This window comes from Euprymna scolopes, chromosome 24 (assembly GCF_053919585.1).
Source record: "Euprymna scolopes isolate OS-2025 chromosome 24, ASM5391958v1, whole genome shotgun sequence".
Lineage (NCBI taxonomy): Eukaryota > Metazoa > Mollusca > Cephalopoda > Sepiida > Sepiolidae > Euprymna > Euprymna scolopes.
Window position 1 is genome coordinate 32,738,578 of NC_136505.1, and position 20,278 is coordinate 32,758,855.

The 20,278-nt window shown below is 36.0% G+C and overlaps 1 protein-coding gene across 1 annotated transcript in view; it reads left to right on the forward strand.

Moving 5' to 3' along the window:
* The first annotated feature begins 3,517 nt into the window (after positions 1-3,517).
* The window catches only part of LOC145246643 (fatty acid 2-hydroxylase-like), a 49,237-nt gene continuing 32,476 nt past the window's right edge, over positions 3,518-20,278 (forward strand). Inside the window, exon 1 of the mRNA XM_080108347.1 lies at positions 3,518-3,929. Coding sequence (XP_079964473.1) covers positions 3,615-3,929 — 315 coding nt within the window. The 5' untranslated portion in view covers positions 3,518-3,614. The remainder of the gene's footprint in view (positions 3,930-20,278) is intronic.

A 20,278-nucleotide genomic window follows, 5' to 3' on the forward strand; every position in this document is an offset into this window, starting at 1 on the left:
AACTTTCACGAGAAACACTCAATAATTTCCGCCACTCTTTATCTGTGCCTAAACCTAAACGTAGATTCCAGGAACAAAGCATCTTTCTTAGAACTGCACACCTTTGGAACTGTCTTCTGTTTGCCTGCTTTCTAGCTGACTACAATATAGTCGTCTTCAAGTCCAACGTAAGCAAATTCTTGATGATCCATTCCCTTAAGTAATCCAATTTACCAAATTTACACTACTAACGATTGTTATGATATTGTCCCATTGACTACTGTTCACTCTTTAACCCTTATCCTTGAGTGGCCTCTGGGCCTTGATAAGTGGTGACTCTTATGCAAAAAAAAAAAGAAAAGAAATCATCGCTGATTGACTCTGTCTTGTGGGACGTGAAATAACCAACATAATTTCACGCTCGCATCATACACCTCAATTCTCAGCATGGAAAGTTACCATATCGAACGAGAATGAATTCTTTTCAACAAGTTCTTTCGAAATGCTGTTTGCATACGTCTTGAACACACACGCACACACACGCGCGCACACACGCACGCACACACACACACACACACACACACACACACACACACACACACACACACACACACACAAGACACATACATATTTTAATGACCATTTTTTTCCCCTCCAGAAAATAATCACGTGTGTCCCCATTGTTCGAAGTAATACAGTAACATCCAAACTTCATTTCTTCTCTCAAGACACTAATAAACGAAGACTGTCTAATGAACACTTGTTGCAAAATCCCTTAATGTTAGAATGATTTGAATTACTTTTTCTTAAACATGTTAATAAATGTTATTTTATTCCAGTACAGCGATCTCAAGTTCTTTGTTGGATGTCGCTATTTTCCCGAAGTTGAAATCCATTTTCTCCCTGGCTTGTCCAATCACAAGCCAGCTCTCTATCACATGACAGAGTATATAAAAGGCGAAATCTAAAACGATTAACCCTCTTGGATCCTGACCCTGCCGGGTAGTAGACATTAGCCTGAGGCTTTCGCCCCAGGCTGAACGTGAGTACTACAAGCTAGCTATGGCTTTCTTCAAACTCACATTTATCTCACGTGTGGTATCGAACCGAACATTGTATCGAAACGGACATTGTATCGAAATGAACATTCTTTATCACTCTAAACAACACACACACACACACACACACACACACACACACACACACACACACACACACACACACACACACCTACTCTTTCTTACCACGAGACACTAACCCTTTGCCCTGTCTCTACTATTGGACGCACGCTCCTACATACGTAAACAGACTGAAGTCTTTGCCCTTTCTTTCTCTTCTAACCGGCTTCCTTCGTATCAACGACTACTAGCTATAAACACGTGTAAACGGAACTGAACTGTTCTCTTTTTCAACCAGCCGGCGTGATATTAAATCTATCTTCACACAAGAACACTTCAACCTACTAACCCGCCCCCCTCTCTCACTCTTGTACACTCTCCTACTAATGCTACTAACGAAAGTGACAAATATAGTTTGTTTATTAATATGGAATGAAATTCCATTGTGTTTTCTCATCTCCATAAAGTTGTTTACGTCTTTTAAATTTATGTAGATGTAACTCAATAGGACTTTTCTGTAAGTCGGAGATCTCTTTAAATTTATTTTTAACGATCTCAGTGATAATCTACAACTTTCGACTGATGGATATTCCTATACCTACAACCATGATCTCTAATGTCGACGAATTTCAACTGTAAATTGATGAATACCGACTCACACCCCACATATCCTACAGATCAATAAACTCGATAAAAATATCTGGTGCTTATTCAGATTGCCAATGGTGGCAATTAAAAGCAAAGAAAATATAGAAAAGTCTCTATTATTTACGTACTAGCAGTTCAGCCCGGCTTTGCTTGGGCCCTATGTACTGTTCATAACTTTATGTGCATATATATATATATATTAAAAAGTTTCACTCATGTCCGGGTAACTCACATCTAAAATTTCAAGTGTTTAGACCCAAAATTGGCGGAGAAGTTTGGTAGAGTCTGCAAAGGTCAACTCTTTCAACACTGACCTCTTGACAGCCAAAATTTAGCCCCCAAAACTGATTAAAAAGCTTGCTGCATGTCTGAATACCCTTTATGTAACATTTCAAATGTTTAGACCCAAAATTGGCTGAGTAATGTGGTAGAGACCGCAGAGGTCATTTCTTTTTAAAACTTTGACCCCAATTTTGACCCTTAACATTTATTGTTTTGGGTTCAAATCAAATTAAAAAGTTTGATCCTTGTCCAAATAACCTACATCTAATATTTCAAGTGTTTAGACCTAAAATTGGCGGAGGAATTTGGTAGAGTCTTCAAAGGTCAAATCGTTGAACTTTGACACCTTGACAGCCAAATTTCTGGCCGAAAACCGATTAAAAAGATTCCCCCACATCTCCATACCTCTTATGTCAAATCTCGAGACTGTAGACTGAAAATTGACAGAGTAGTTTCGTAGGGAAATGTACACACACAAAGACAGACAATTTCACTTTTATAGATATATAAATTCACCGAATGAAGATGAAATATTCCAAAAATCACGTAATTTGATCAAGTAGATGTTTTTTATTTAAGCAATTCAAATTTTACGACTAAGCGGGTCGTAGTCTTTTCGTCGGCCATGATTAAATCCGATGAAATAAATAAGAGGAACAATTCAAATCGGTGTTTGTTTTACAATCTACAGAGGTAAGAAAAAGTTGTCACCCCCCCCCCAAAACAAATATATAACAAATAAATTTTATCAAAGGCATTTTCTACCTAACTGAATAAGTTTTTAGTGTTTTTATTTAATGTAAAATATTTATTCGGTTTGAAAAACAAGTAGTATTGAGCGCTATGTTCAAAGAAAAAAATGGCTGCAATCTTCGCACATAGCGCTCAATCTTCTCGTTTTTCGAACCGAATAAACATTTTCTATTAAATAAAACACACACACAAAAAAAAAACATATCCAGTTAGGTAGAAAAGTAACTTATCTTTCCTTTGATAAAATTTTATTTTTTATATATTTGTTTTCTGACAGCTTTTTCGTACCCCTGTGGATTGTAAAAAAGGAAAAAAAAATCCTGAAATCGAAGTTGAGGGATCAAAAATAAGCCTTATGTTCAATACAGTGTAGTGTAGTAGTAAAATTGCTAAAAATCGTAAATTTTGATTTTCTTAGTTAAAAAAAAAAAAAAAAAAAAACCTACTTGATCGATTTACGTGATTTTTTGAATATGACATCTTCGTTCTGTAACGAGTACGTTAAATTATTTTTCTGATGGGTCATTTTTCGTATTGCTTAGAATTTATACTAATTTCGATATGACACGTAAGTAGGTAATAATAGTGTTTTCACCTGAAATGCGTTTGTATCAAAATCCAAATCCACTATTCCGCGTAATCACCGAAATCAAATTTATCGTCAATTGACGCGATTTAAAAATCGACCCGAATTGTGCAACAGCAACAAAATCCATCACCGACAACAACAAAAGCCGCCACCGCCAATGCCACCGCGACCGCCACAACAACAACAACTGTTGTCGCCTTCTCTAATGATCGGACGAAGAAAGAGCGGTTAGTTGGACACTTGTCATGTGTGGCCAAAAAGTAATCGACCTTCCTCAAAGGAGCAGGGATAATCACCTGACCGTGGTCAACGATCATAAAGTGTACGACTTGACAGATTTCGCCCGTTTCCATCCCGGGGGGTCAGAGATTTTATACAACCACCGGGGACAGGATATTAGTGAACTTATGAAAAGTGACCGATTCCACAGACACTCGCAGACAGCTTTTCAAATCTTGGATAAATATTACGTCGGAAATTATCACGGTCGTCCCACCAATGTTGACAACGATGGAGACCGGCCCGAAAATCAGTGGACAATAAAAAATAAACACAAAAAGGTAATTATATACTCATCTAGTTTCTGTTAAATTAGTTTGAGGTTATTTCATTACTTTATATTTTTTTGTACGGCATATCGACTTAAATTTTTTATTTTTTCTAGACTAAAACCGAAGCACCATACACAAGTTAGGTAGGCGTTCTATTCTTGGCTCGGAAAAAAAAAAAAAGAAAAAAAAGAAAACAACAAAAAAACAAAAAAAAAAACAAACAAACAAAAAAAAACCCCAACAACAGCGCATTACAAACCGTTCTTAATGGGTTAGTAAGCAAAAATATAAATATATTAAAAGAACGCACGATGCATATTATTATAATATATTCGGTGTCTCTGATGAATTGAAGTTCCTGTCCTACCCATAGCTGGAGACAAAACTGAAAGTTATTTGAAAAGTTGTGAGGTGCATAAAAATATTATTGCGTTTAATCTAGAAAAAAAACTATTTTATGTAATATATTGCTGTTTGTCTGTCTGTCTGTCCGTGTGTGTGTCTCTCTCTGTAGAGTTTGTGCTCGATTATAAAGGAAACTCAATATAAGAGCGTACGATTTATTTATATATGTGTTACAGATGATAAAAAAAAACTTCGGTACCGTCGGTTTCAAATCCAGCATAAAATGGGGTCAGTATTTGATCATTGGTTATATCAGTCTCACCGGAAATGGTGTCTCAAGATTAAACGAAATAATAATATTTGAATACACCTGACAACTTTTAAAAGAACTTCCAGTTTCTCTCCCGCTAATGATTGAAGAGAGTCCAAAGATTGGCCTCTTTGCCTTGGATTTAAAACAGACGATATCGATGTTTTTATCTTCTGTAACACACAAACACACTTTTCCCTATATTCAACCCTTTCCCCCTATTCAACTAGCCGTCTGACTTAATTTAGGGTTAGTTTTTACTGTGTTGGATGGCTAGTGATTAAACCACCTCATCTCTTTCTTCCAGTAAATCCAGTCGCACTATCCACATTATAATTTTATTTAAAAAAATTTAAAAACGCCTTCCGAATTTCTTATTTTCATTAAAAGAATATATATATATATATATATATATATATATATATATATATATATATATATATATATGTATATATATAAGGCAAAATGTATGTGCATGTATGTATGTGCATGTATGTATGTATGCATGTATGTATGTATGTATGTTCGCTTTTTGTGTATGTCTGCAAAAGGCTTTTTTCGGCGGCCTTCTCGGGGGGGGTCGCGTGTGTATTTTATTTGCCTTACTTTTACCAGCTCGCCGCGTCTTCGAAAAGCGAATGATAGAGCAGGGAAAACAGTAACTGGCTTGCAGACATCACACCACTTCCTCGCACCTGTATATTTCACTTTATAATCCTTAACTGAACACGCTTATCAGTTCCTCTCCACTTGTGGCCGAGATGGTTAGGTGGCTGGCTTTTTTTCCACCTTCGTGTCACGGCTTCGGGGTTTAATCCTACCTTCCTACTAAAATTTTTTTTCTTTTACACCTCAAAACACCCGCCGAACGTTTTTTTTTAACACACACACACCCAAACACCCGGGCAACGCCGGGTACCCCCCGCTAGTATATATATAAAACAAAGTCTTGTTGTTGTTTTAAAGTTAAAAAACATTAGAAACTTGTAAGGAAGGTATACAAAATTTTAATTATCCAACAAGGAGTACAAATAAAGAAGAAAAACGTTATTCCATGGAGTTTCGAAGAATGCAATTCTTCTCATCTGAGAAAAGAAGTTTGCAAAATATACAATAACTTTTACAGGTTAATGCATTAAAAGGAAACAAACAATATATAATTAATCATACTTGTATAAAAAAGTTATTTAACAGTTAGTGACAGTTTATATGGATTCAATGAGATTAAGAAAGCGGTAAATATGAATACCCCCGATAATTACCGATAATCGATAATCGAAACCGTTATTTTTATTTATCTATCATCGGTAAAACCATTTTGCCCATGCCGTCGCTTAGCAATAATGATAGAACAACGGGCCGTGAAAATTCTACTGTAGATAAGTTGATAGCGTGTTATTTACAAGACCGTCTTAAAAGACAAGATGGCCGGTGGGCAAAAATAATTTAATCTGCTGACGTCATCACGGGTAGTCCATTAGTTGTTTCTTTACACCGGTAAACACCGGTAGTAACTCGTGGATATCTCCATTAAACAAAGTAAGTTTTAACGTGCCCCCCCCTGTATTTAACACGATGTAACTATAATTTAATTCAATATTATCATCCTAAGTTTTTTTACCATTCAAAAGAAGCGTCAAATAAATTGCTAATATTAAAAAAAATTTTTTTACAGCATACAAAACTAATGAAAATGCGAAACAACATCGACTCTTTTGAAGAGACGATTTTTTTAAGCTGTTGACACGTTTTAAAAATTTAGCAAAAATTAATTTTCCTGAAATTTTCAATATTTAAAAATAAATTATGCCGGCTGATAACATTTTTAAACTTTTTTTTAAAGCTAGAAAGATAAAATTTAAAAATACTTTATATATATATATATATATACATATATATATATATATATATATATATATATATATATATATATATATATATGAAACTTAAAAGTAAAAAAAAAATTTCGGGTTTGTATTACTGTACACAGATTCGAAAAAGTTGTCAAAAAACAAATATATGACAAATAAATGTTATCAAAGGCAAGATAAGTTACTTTTCTACCAAACTAGATATATTTTTCGTGTTTTTATTCAATGTAACATGTTTATTCAGCTCCAAAAACAAGGTGTTATAAATAAAAAAAACTAGAAAAAATATATGTCAAGCTATGTCACGGTAACATATATTGAGCGAGTTTTTTTACAGTATTTTAACCAGTTTTTTATTTATAACACTTTTTCCCAAACTTACCGTGTTAAAGAGGGAGTCAGACGCCATCTTGAAATTTCCGGGTTTGTATTACTGTACACATAGATTCGAAAAAGTCAAAAAATAAATGTCAAACAAATAAATGTTATCAAAGGCAAGATAAGTTACTTTTCTACCTAACTGGATATATTTTTTGTGTTTTTATTCAATGTAACATATTTATTCAGCTCGAAAAACATACAGTGTTTACCGATGTATTGGAAAATTTAAAATGGCGGCCGACTCTCTCTTTAACACGGTAAGTTCGGAAAAAGGTGTAATAAATAATAAACTAGACAAAATACTCTTAGAAATTTGCTCAATATAAGTTACCGTGACATAACTTGATATATATTCGGTGGTTTTTTAATAGTATTTTTAAAAACAGTAATGAATTTTCCGAACTCAATATTTTTCAATTTTTAAACTTTAAAAATCTATCAAAATTTTTTTATTGATTCTATTTTTACGATATTTTCAGGGTCAATGTGAAATTTTATGTTCTTTCCAATAAACCGAATATAATATTTTAGACAAACGTTTTTTTTTAAATTCACGCCCCCCCCCCAAGTGTCACCCATTTTTAACTTTCTCTTAAAAAGTAAATAATTAATTTATGTCGGAGTTTTATATATCACAAATTGAAGAGAAAAGGTCAATAAATAATATATTCAAAATTAAAAAAAAAAAAAAAAATGCCTTTTTTAGAAATTTACCTGTAAAGTCCGAAGTTTAAAACCTTTTTTTAAAAAAAAAACACATTGTTTTTTTTTTTTTTTTTAATAAAACCTTGGTCCTTGCTCCTTTAATTGAAAAAAAAAATTAGGGCTTGAATTACATTTTTCGAGGAATTATAAGCTTGGAAAGATGGGGTGGAATTATTCACTATTTTCACGAAATTTCTGACACTGCTATCGGTAAACACTGTATGGTTTTCGAACTGAATAAACATGTTACATTGAATAAAAACACGAAAAATATGTCCAGTTTGGTAGAAAAGTAACTTATCTTGCCTTTGATAACATTTTCATTTAATTATATTAAATAAACTCCAAGTTTACTACAAATCAAATCGTGTTCCTTCACTTTTTAAAAATGTAATTTATAAGTAATTAAAGAACGCATTCTAATCTTTAAAATCTATAATACAACAAAATATTCAATTGCTTATAATACTTAAACAAACAACTTGTGTTTTATTATTTTTTTATTATTAATATTAGATGAGTTTCAGTATAAATCATCGTGTTCTTTCTTTATTTCAATCCAATTTTGAAGTTTTGTAACGCTGTCTGTAAAAATTACTGTTCATTATTGACAGTCTAAGAGTTCCACATATCTTGCTTGTTGGGACCTCGGCGATGACGTCATTTTTTCAGTTGGCCGGCCATCTTTATAACGAAGGCCACGGTTATTTATTTATTTATTTATTCATTTTTTAACTGGAAAGAAGTTCATATAAAATAATTTTATAAAAGAAACAGGAAGTTCTCTAGAGTGCAATGTAGAATAACATATATTTTGGACTAAGTTACTGCACGGAGGCATGTGAAGCTTTCTCTCGGGCGATTTCACGGATTTTAATTACAATAAAAATATAGTGTGAAATATTCGTTGATCATCATCCAATCCCGGGCAACATTGGGTCTCCCTGCTAGTATATATATATATATATATATATATATATATATATATATATATATATATATATATATATATATCAAAATGAGAAAGTGTGTGCGTGAAGACAATTCTCAACATATATATGTTTTTGATCTGCAGACTTGAAATTTGGTATATAGGGTATTCAGACATGGGAAAAACTTTTTAATCGGTTTTCATCCGGAAGACAGAACAGCTAAGAGTCAAAATTGAAAAATTAGTACGTTGCCATCATCGGATTTTTATCTGTCAAGTTGGTTATCGTACTTGACTCACTGTCTTTAGGTTTTGGTTTCGATCTCAACTCGAATATATTTTTTTACTTACAAGAAGTTAACTGTTTAGAAAAACATAACACTCGCATGCACATGTCTCAGTTTCTTTCCGTTTTTTTTTACTTCATTTTTTTTAAAGGAATTTAACGTTACGTTTAATTCCTACAGTATTTCTGTTTATAAGTAATAAGAAATCTGCATTGCATAAAATATAATATTTATGCGTATTTTACGACCGGACAACGCCGGATGGCCTACTAGTATATATACAGGGTGTTTAGTAATTAACATTACACAGTTTTTTTGCCCATATTTATTAAATAAATTAAACAATACAGATCCCCTAAGCATAAATATTCACAATAGTATTACTAGATTCAAAATATCCAAACTTTATCCAATGTAACCGCTCTGTGCATCAATAACCTGCTGCAAACGCTTGGTGAATTCTCTACACGAGTCAAGAACGATTTTTTTTTTGTGGGATTTTGGCGCATTCCTCACTTTATTTCTTCTCCAAAGCCCCTAAATTGGTATGGTGGAAAACTGAGACTTTACTCTTCAAGATAAACCAACTATCTTGACCTCACTAATAGGTTTGAAATGTTTTAGTGCTCTCCACACCAACGCTTGGTTCACATCTAAGCTATTCGCAATGTCTCCTGCAGATTTTCCGGATCTGAATAGCTCTACAATGGCAATTCGTTTAGCTAAATCATGGGGCATATTATCAAAAATAATCTCCAAGTTAAACTTTATCCATATACACCAGAAAAAGATAAAAGTTAATTAAACTTCACTAAATATAGATAAAAATAGAACAGTAAATATTAAACAACACACGCACGCACACACACACACACACACACACACACACACATATTTCAAAGGCGTACCAGTGGTTTCATTGCATTGAATCAACCATTAAAGGCTCAATGAAATCAATACAATTCAATTGAAAAGGCAAAACAACGCGAAGTAAACAAACAGAGAAAAACACCGTTTAACAGGCAGTGTTTTTTCCTCCGAGTTCCTGATGTCAAGATAGACTTTAGTAATTGACACAAATAGATGTATATATAGTTGTGAAATAAATATTTGTATTTTCAGCTCTCAGATCCGCGATTGAGCACTTTATTTGATATTTTTCATCGCCTCTTGACATGCTTTCTCTCATATATATATATATATATATATATATATATATATATATATATAAATGAGTACTTTAAGTTGGTCTGAAATCCACACAGGTGATTTGTTTATAGTGGTGAAGGCTTGTGTAAAACCATCAACACTTTCTAGAATAAGTGCTAATCTCAGTCGATGCACGGACAGAGCAGACAGGTTTTATATCAGAGTTTCCTTTTCCTAGATGCATGTTTTAACATAGACTTATGGTGCACCCCCTCCCCACCCATGGTTGTAAATGCGCCCCTTGATAGAAATTTATAGAAACATAAATATGTGTGTGTGTGTGTCTGTCTGTGTGTGTGCATGCACATACACACATCAGCGCATGTATATACCCATAAATGTTGATGGGGCAGATCAGACTCCTTTTGCATACGGACATACTTAGGAAGATAGTTTGCAACTATAAACTGACGTTGAGTCCTATTTTGCTGCTGTGGAAGGTAGAGTAACCAAACGATTCTTACATTTATTATAGGGTACACCTAAACCAAAATAACATAAAAGGTGTTTATTCCCTTTTTAACGAGCAGAGCCAATGTCTTTCTCACTAAAAAAAAAAAAAAAAAAAAAAAAAAAATTCAACAGCTGTGGTTTTCCTTATCCAAATCTATTATTTTCAAAATCTGTCGCTAACTTTTTTTACATAAAAACTGAAAGGTTATAGCACTCAGATTGTAAATAAAATGTCGAACATTTGCATTATTTACTTGCTGTCCTTGTTTCTTTTCACACACATTTTTGTTTCACTTATTTTTTAAACTGTCCTTCATTGTTTATTTTTTTTTACCAAATTATATATTTGAAATAAGATTTTGAAAGTTAAATAATCAAAACGCGGATTTAATGAGCAAAGCTTCTTTCTTAGAACTGCACGCCTGTGGAACTCTGTTCCGTCTGCCTGCTTCCCTCCGGACTACAACTTGGATGTCTTCAAGTCTAATGTTAACAAATTCCTAATGAACCGCCCCCCTAATTAAACACTTCATAAAATCTCCTCACTAACGTGATGTACTTGCAATAACCCTTATCCCTGAGTGGCTTCCGGGCCTTGATAAGTGGTGATCACTGTGTAAAAAAAATAAATAAATAAAAAAAATAAATGTAATGATTATGGTATCATCAGATAACTATCAAACAATACCATAATCATTACTTTATCATTACATTTTAAATCATTACATTTTAAATCATTAATCTAACAAAATTACATCATTACATCATCATTACATTTAAAATCATTAAATTTTAAAATCATTACATTTTAAATCATTAATTGAACCAAATTACATCATTACATTATCATTACATTTTAAATCATTACATTTAAAATCATTACATTTTAAATCCATCTTCTAACGTAGACCCCTACTACCAGATCTCCTTCTCCAACATCAGGGGTCTACGTTCCAACCTTCCAGAGGTTGAAACCCAATTACAGGAGACGAATCCGGACATATTATTTCTAAGTGAAACTGGAATAGGGCCGACCACTTCCCTAGATGAGTTCATAATTAACGGATACTCTAACTTAACAGCTAAATCTGACCCCCAAGATCGCCATGGGCATGGAATATGTGCCTACATTAAAGATGGCTTCCCGTGTGGCAGGGATATCTCTAGAGAAGATCCTAATTTACCCTATATGTGCTTCAGGGTTGCACTTGCTAACACTGCTGCATTTATATTTGCCCTCTATCGGCCCCACAACAGCGGAGTTACTATCTTTAAGAGCATATCTGAGAAAATAGACCACATCCTGTCTGCACATCCCTCGGCTAACATCCACATCTGTGGTGACTTCAACGTCCATAACATGGAATGGCTGACCCATTCAAATAAGACAGACGATGAGGGGAGGTTTTGTCATGATTTTGCCATTGCTTATGACCTCACTCAGATTGTTCGCGAACCCACTCATGTGCCCGATACACCCGGTCAATATGCAAGCCTTCTAGACCTTTTTCTCTCATCTTCCCCTGAGCTATGTTCATGTTCCGTTCATTCTCCTCTAGGATCCTCCGACCACTCCGTCGTATCAGTTAAGATAAAAACGAAATGTAATAAGTCCCCAGACGTACCCCTCCACCGTACTGTATACCGATACTCTATGGCTGACTGGGATAGCTTTCGTACATTCATATCTGATTTACCTCTGCACTCCATGTTTAAAAAGGAAGTGTCCTCTATAGTATCAGATCTGACCGAATGGTTAATTGTAGGCATAGACCGATTCATACCATCTAAAAAATTCCAACAAAAACCTCACAGCCAGCCATGGTTCTCCCCAGAATGTGCTGCTGCTATCGTGCACAGAAATCACTTTTTCCATAGCTACCAACGTAATAGATGCACTGAGACTAAAGCTGCTTCCAGGACTGCCAGCAATCACTGTAAAAGAGTAATAAAAAATGCCCAGTCTGTTAAATCCAAGGTAGCTGATCAGCGGCTTGGTTCCCACCAGTTTTGGCAAATAACAAATAGGATCCTGAACAGAAGTGTACATTCTATCTCAACCATTATCAATGGACCAGAGGTCATCTCGTCAGCGTCAGACAAGGCCAAACTATTTGCAAAGAACTTTGCAGCTAATTCTACCCTATGCGACGAAGGCCATCAACTCCCCATATTTCCTCCTATAACACAGAAAACGCTAGGTAACATACAAATATCCTTGCATGAGGTCGCCAAGCTAATCAAGAACCTTGATTCCAGTAAAGCAACTGGCCCTAACGGCATCCCAATTATAGTGTTAAAAAAGCTTCAACCAGAACTTGCTCCCATACTTACGAAACTGTTTAAGTGCTGCCTTAAGGAGAAGTGCTTTCCGACTCCCTGGAAGACCTCATCAGTTTGCGCTGTATATAAGAATTCAGGTGATAAGTCATCTCCCTCTCAGTACAGACCAATAAGTCTCCTGTGTGTTATGAGTAAGTTGCTGGAATCCATATTAAAAAGAGAAATAGTCAACCACCTCAGCAAAAACAACCTTCATAGTGACACACAATATGGTTTCCGCTCTGCAAGATCTACCGCAGATGTACTGACGGTTATATCTCACAGGATTAGTGAATCTCTTGACAAAGGCTTCATTTCTAGGGCAATTGCTCTTGACATATCAAAGGCCTTTGACAAGGTATGGCATAAGGGTCTACTTCACAAGATTTCCAGCTATGGTATAACTGGAAATGTTTTCTCAATCATTAAATCATTTCTCTCCAATAGGCTCATAAGAGTAGTGGTCGATGGACAAAAATCGCAGGCCTGCAGTATTAATGCTGAAGTCCCTCAAGGGTCAATCCTGGGCCCAACTCTCTTCCTAATCTACATCAATGACCTCCCTAAACACATACTTAAATCATTCATTGACATCTATGCTGATGACACGACCATCTACGGCAACACATCAAAGGCTGTAAATGACAAAGTTCTCTCTGATTCTCTCTCCTCTGATCTTGAGCGCGTGGTTCAGTGGGGGAAGACGTGGCTGGTTACCTTTAATGCATCTAAAACCAAACTCCTATCCTTACATCATCAACGCTCTGATCCCCATCTGGCATCAATTGGGATGGATGGCTCTCGTCTGGGAGAGGCCCCGTGTTTTGACAAGCTTCTGGGTTTGACCTTTACTTCTGATCTGAAATGGAACACGCACATCAAGTCTGTTGCCAATGTCAGTGGAAAGATGGTGGGATCCTTCTACCGCTCCAGAAGATATTTCACTACTGATGCAATTCTCTATCTATATAAAAGCCAAGTATGTCCAAGGATGGAATACTGCTGCCATATCTGGGCAGGAGCTGCTAAAAACAGCCTATCCTGCCTTGACAGAGTACAAAATAGACTTCGTGGCTTAGTGGGGGATGCCCTTTTCTCTACCCTGCAACCTCTCTCTCACAGAAGAGACGTTGCGAGCCTATCCTTGTTTTATCGTTATTTCCATGGCAGGTGCTCGTCTGAACTCCAATCTCTGGTCCCCCCTTGCCAATCTTTCATGAAAACCATTTTTTCTCATGAAAATTCTCTAATAATAATTTTTCTTTTTTTTTTTAATACCAATTTTAACATAACATGTAAATACAGAACAGAGCTAGGAATACCTTTCTTTCTACTATAGAAGACAGAAGAACTTTATTTAAGTAGTATACTTAATATATGCAATCACCATACGCTTGCTTGTATTAAAGTGTCCTCCATGATACCCATACCATACCAAATCACTGCACGTGGCTCAAAATTTAACTGTCACTATATTTGTAACTGCAATATACATAATCCTAGCTGTGATACTAGGGCTAATTTTCTGAGTGGATGCAACACTCTGCGCCTGACCTTAATGACTACAATTCCAAATCCCAACGAACTAGCTGTTCCTATAACTGGGAGAAAAAAACCTAATAGCTAGCTACGAAATCTTATACATTTTACCTCCAAGACGATTGCGTTTGTCTTACCTGCATGCAAAAAAAAAAAAAAAAAAAAAAAAAAAGTTCCCCCCTTCTTCAAACTAAACCTTACCTGTAACTCAAAAATCCTAATGGAAATCTATCTGTAAATAAATAACCCCTCTTCTCTTGAACGCTAACAATCTACTCCTTCCAACCTATCCGCCACTAAACTCCCACATTGCCCCGCATCTGTAGTGGAATCGCTAACTCGGGCACAACTCGTAGCTCAATTCTTAATACCTACTCATACTGTAACATTATCCTAGACCTAAGCTAACATAAATAAAATAATAAAAAAAAGGGGTAAGACTAAAATCACATTATCTCCTCCCTAACAAACCCTCTTACAATCATAGACGCTTACACTGCATGAACTTCACCCACCCCCTTTATCCATTAACAAGTAAATAGCATGTCCCTAAATCACTTTGAGGAGTGTAACTAATCAGTAGAGATATAATCCCCCACAAACTAACCCAGTAACACTAACCACGTGGGGTCGCAGAAATACCTGGATTAGAACCTAGGCGCAGAGAAAACCCTCTCGGGGCTGACGGACCCAGTAGGTCTTCCCAGATCATCCGTCTAGGAGAAGGAAAACTCTGAAACTAAACCAAAGGGGAGAGAGGCCTCTTCAGTCTTGGATGACAACCTTCCTAGAGCTGGTGACTCAAACAAATTCACCGGTTTGCAAACCTAAATTGCTTAAGGAGTAGATAGGCTCTGTCTATCGCCCGGCTTCCATACTCCTTCTTTGCCTATTAGTCAAGCGCAGAGACACTATCTCAGTGATTCGACAGAAACACCCAGCGGTAGATCTTGTTTCCTGGCTAGGGCAATGAACGCCGTTCTTCCCCATTCCAAGCACGCCCCACCCCTAAAACTGAACATTTGGGAGTGCTGGAGTATAAGATATGACTGAGCGATTAGATTGGGTTGATCTTCTTCTAAAGGGTTGAGGGTACCGGATTGACAGTTCCTGGCTGCTGTTCCCGACTGGTAGTACAGGAGCCCTAACTCTTTGGTAGCGCTTAGAGCGGCTGCTCCATCAACAGTTGAATAATATCGGGTTGTTTGTAGTGCCATGACGCGCATGGAAAGGGACCCTGCACTCATCCCCGGTGGGCTTTCCTGACGCCACAATCCTAATTGGAGAAAGGTCAGCTGATGGTCTACTTGTGATGCATGTCTGAAGCTCCGCATAACCTCTTGTTTAGCTCCCCCTTACCGAAACTCTTAAAAAAAAATATGACGACAGTACAATCTAAAAATAAGCTTAAACCAGGATTAGGGACAAACAAATTCAACTTGCCTCCTCCCTTGAGGCTCTCATTCACAAATATCCGTGGGCTTAGAACTAACTTAGCTGATGTTGAAGCATTTCTCTTAACAAATACCCCAGATATCTTAGCACTAAGTGAGACTAACCTACACTCCTCCATTCCCTCTAACCACTTTAACATGCCTGGATATCTCCCACTCTGCCGTAAGGACTCTGACAGACATATGCACGGACTTGGAGTTTACATTCGTAATACCTTTCCCTTGACTAGAGAAACAAACCTAGAAACAGATGATCAAGCCTTTATGTGCTTTAGACTAAACATGCAACACAATATTAGCTACTATTATTTTCTCTACCGCTCTCCCTCGACTCAGGACTGCTCCATAATAAACAAAGTATCTGACAGCATAGACACGGCACTGACCCTCGACACTAGCGCACAAATACATGTGTTTGGTGACTTTAATGTCCACCACAAAAACTGGCTTGGATTCTCTACTCACACAGATGCAGCGGGCAGCACAACCCATAGCTTCGCTATATCTCACTCCCTATCACAAATTGTTACGTTTCCAACCCGTTTCCCTGACCAGGAAGAACAACACGCATCACTTCTAGATCTGTTTTTGACCACAGTTCCCGATGACTGCATAACGAAGGCCCACAGCCCACTCGGGAACGCTGATCATGCAGTGATAATGGTTGAAATCGCCCTAAACTCTAGACCCAAAACTGAAGAGCCAGTGCTCAAAACAACGAGATATTATAATAAGGCTGACTGGGAAGCCATCAGGGAACTAATTAGAGATGCTCCATGGAAAAATATTTTCTCTCTCCCTGCTGAACAATGTGCAAACGAGACCACTGACTGGTTCAAAACTGCAATCGAAGCGCATGTTCCCATGCGGAAATTTTATAGTAAGCCCCACTCTCCCCAATGGTTTACGTCGACTTGTGCAACTGCCATTGCTCAAAAGCAGCATGCATACCATAGGTTTAACCGATATAAGTCCAGTTCAAACAGACTGAAGTATATAGAAGCTAGAAATAACGTTAAGAAAGAAATAGCGACAGCTAAGAGAGAATTTACGGAAACCACTAAAAAGCGCATCGAAGCACAAAAACTAGGAACTCGAGACTTCTGGAAAATCTACAACAGTGTAGTAAATAATGGGCAATCAACAATTCCCCCACTAACCAACAATCACGAGGTTGTCTCCTCAGCAACCGACAAGGCTAACATGCTTGCCAGTCGGTTTGCCTCAAACTCCACACTGGACCCTTCCAACCACCCCTACCTGACTTTCCTATGTGGACAGACGCCACACTAGACGATCTGAAAACCACCCCTGCTCAGGTGCATGCTATCATAAAAAACCTTGATACCTCAAAAGCATGTGGACCCAATCTTATCCCAGCTGTGCTATTAAAAAAGTGCTCAGCCGAAGTAGCTTCAGTTCTCTCCAAACTCTACAACAAATGCCTTAATGAAGCTTGCTTTCCGGTCTGTTGGAAAACTGCTTCTGTTGTACCAGTATTCAAGAATTCTGGCGAAAGGACAAACCCATCAAATTATCGCCCCATTAGCCTCCTCCCACTTTTTGCCAGAATATTTGAGACCATAATTAACCATGCTCTAGTCCATCATCTTACAGATGCTAAACTACTGACTGACAAACAATATGGATTTAGACAAGCCCGTTCCACAGCAGACATCCTAACTGTGATCTCTGAACGTATATACCATTCACTGGACAACGCGGGGGAGGGCAGAGCGGTAGCTCTAGATATATCTAAGGCTTTTGACAGGGTATGGCATGAGGGTCTCCTCAGTAAAATCAGATCATACGGTATCACTGGTAGAATACTTAACATAATTAAATCCTTCTTAGATAAGAGAAAAATCCAGGTTGTCCTCGACGGTCGTACATCTAAACAATATGATATAAATGCGGGGGTGCCCCAGGGTTCTATCCTTGGACCTCTATTGTTCCCGATATTCATAAATGACCTCCCCGACGACATTGCCTCTGAGATGGGTATATATGCTGATGACACTACACTCTATGGCAGGCACGACAGGAAGACGAATGAACACATTTCTAAAGAAATGGCAGAAACACTAGAGGAAGATCTCCAATCTGTAGTGGAATGGGGACAAAAGTGGTTGGTCGCGTTCAATGCTGCCAAGACTAAACTAGTTTCATTCAATAATTACAAGAAACCCTCTCTACCACCCATACCAATGGCCAACGACTCTTTATCTGAGAGTCCATCTTTCAAACTCCTTGGCCTAACGTTCACAGGAAACATGAGTTGGAACAATTACATTGAAGGCATTGCCAGGGCCGCTGCAAGAAAGGTAGGCTCTCTCTACCGTGCTAGAAAACTACTAACACCCGAAAGTATCCTGTACCTCTATAAGGCCACCATTCGCCCATGTATGGAGTATTGCTGCCACATCTGGGCTGGTGCATCTGCTACTAGTCTCTCGCTCCTTGACAAGGTTCAAAAGAGAGTCGCAAACCTGATAGGCCCTGAACTGGCATCTAAGCTTCAGCCTCTGTCCCATCGACGAAATGTTGCATCCCTCTGCCTTTTCTACAAGTATTTTAGTGGTGAATGCTCTGACGAACTGCAATCACTTGTGCCCCCACGACGTGTGCACCCTCGACAAACCCGACAGGCTGCTAAATCCCCCCCCACACTGTAGAGATCCCTAGATGTAAAAGATCTTTTTACTCCAATAGTTTCTTCCCCAGAATCGCTAGACTCTGGAATTCCATCCCAGGTCCCTGCTTCCCCAAAAGTACTGACGTGCAGAAGTTCAAGTGTAACGTGAACCGACACCTTGCTGCCCAAATCCCTACATAGTACCCCAGTAGTTGTTGCCCCTGATAGTAGCCCCCTACACCAAAGTGGCAATTTGCCTTGTTTGGGGTGAAAATGTAATAAAAAAAAAAAAAAAAAAAAAAAACACCCGTCTAGCTGAATCCAATGTGAAAAATTTCCCCCACTCTTTATCTGTGCCTAAATCGAAACGTGGATTCCATGAACAAAGCTTCTTTCTTAGAACTGCACGCCTGTGGAAATGTTCCGTCTGCCTGCTTCCCACCTGACTACAACTTGGATATCTTACAGTCCAACGTTAACAAATTCCTAATGAACCGCCCCCTTAAGTAAACACTTCATCAAATCTCCACACTGACGTAATGTACTGGCAATAACCCTTATCCCTGAGTGGCTTCCGGGCCTTGATAAGTGGTGACCACTGTGTAAAAAAAAATCATTACATTTCAAATCATTAATTGAACCAAATTGCATCATTACATTATCATTACATTTACAATCATTACATTTAAAATCATTACATTTTAAATCATTAATTGAACCAACTTACATAATTACATTTAAATCATTACATTTTAAATCATTAACTGAATCAAATTACATCATTACATTATCATTACATTTAAAATCGTTACATTTTAAATCATTTATTGAACCAAATTTCATCATTACATTATAATTACATTTAAGATATTACATTTGAAATTATTAATTGAACCAAATTACACCATTACATTATCATTACATTTAAAATCATTATATTTAAAATCATTACAGTTTAAATCATTAATTGAACCAACTTATATCATTACATTATCATTACATTTAAAATATTACATTTTAAATTATTAATTGAACCAAATTACACCATTACATTATCATTACATTTAAAATCATTACATTTAAAATATTACATTTTAAATCATTAATTGAACCAAATTAAATCATTTCATTATCATTACATTTAAAATCATTACATTTAAAATCATTACATTTTAAATCATTAATTGAACCAAATACCATCATTACATTATTATTACATTTTAAATCATTGAATTTAAAATCATTACATTTTAAATCATTAATTGAACCAAATTACATCATTACATTATCATTACATTTAAAATATTACATTTTAAATAATTAATTGAACCAAATTACGCCATTACATTATCATTACATTTAAAATCATTACATTTTAATCATTAATTGAACCAAATTACATCATTAAATTATCATTACATTTAAAAGCATTACATTTTAAATCATTAATTGAGCCAAATTACATCATTACATTAAAAATCATTACATTCAAAATCATTACATTTTAAATCATTAATTGAACCAAATTACATCATTTCATTATCATTACAATTTAAATCATTACATTTACAATAATTACATTTAAAATCATTAATGGAACGAAATTTCATCATTACATTTAAAATCATTAAATTTAAAATCATTACATTTTGAATCATTAATTGAACCAAATGACGTCATTACATTATCATTACATTTAAAAGCATTACATTTTAAATCATTAATTGAACCAAATTACATCATTACATTATCATTACATTTAAAATCATTACATTTAAAATCATTACATTTTAAATCATTAATTGAACCAAATTACATCATTACATTATTATTACATTTAAAATCATTACATTTTAAATCACTAATTGAACCAAATTACATCATTTCATTATCATTACAATTTAAATCATTACATT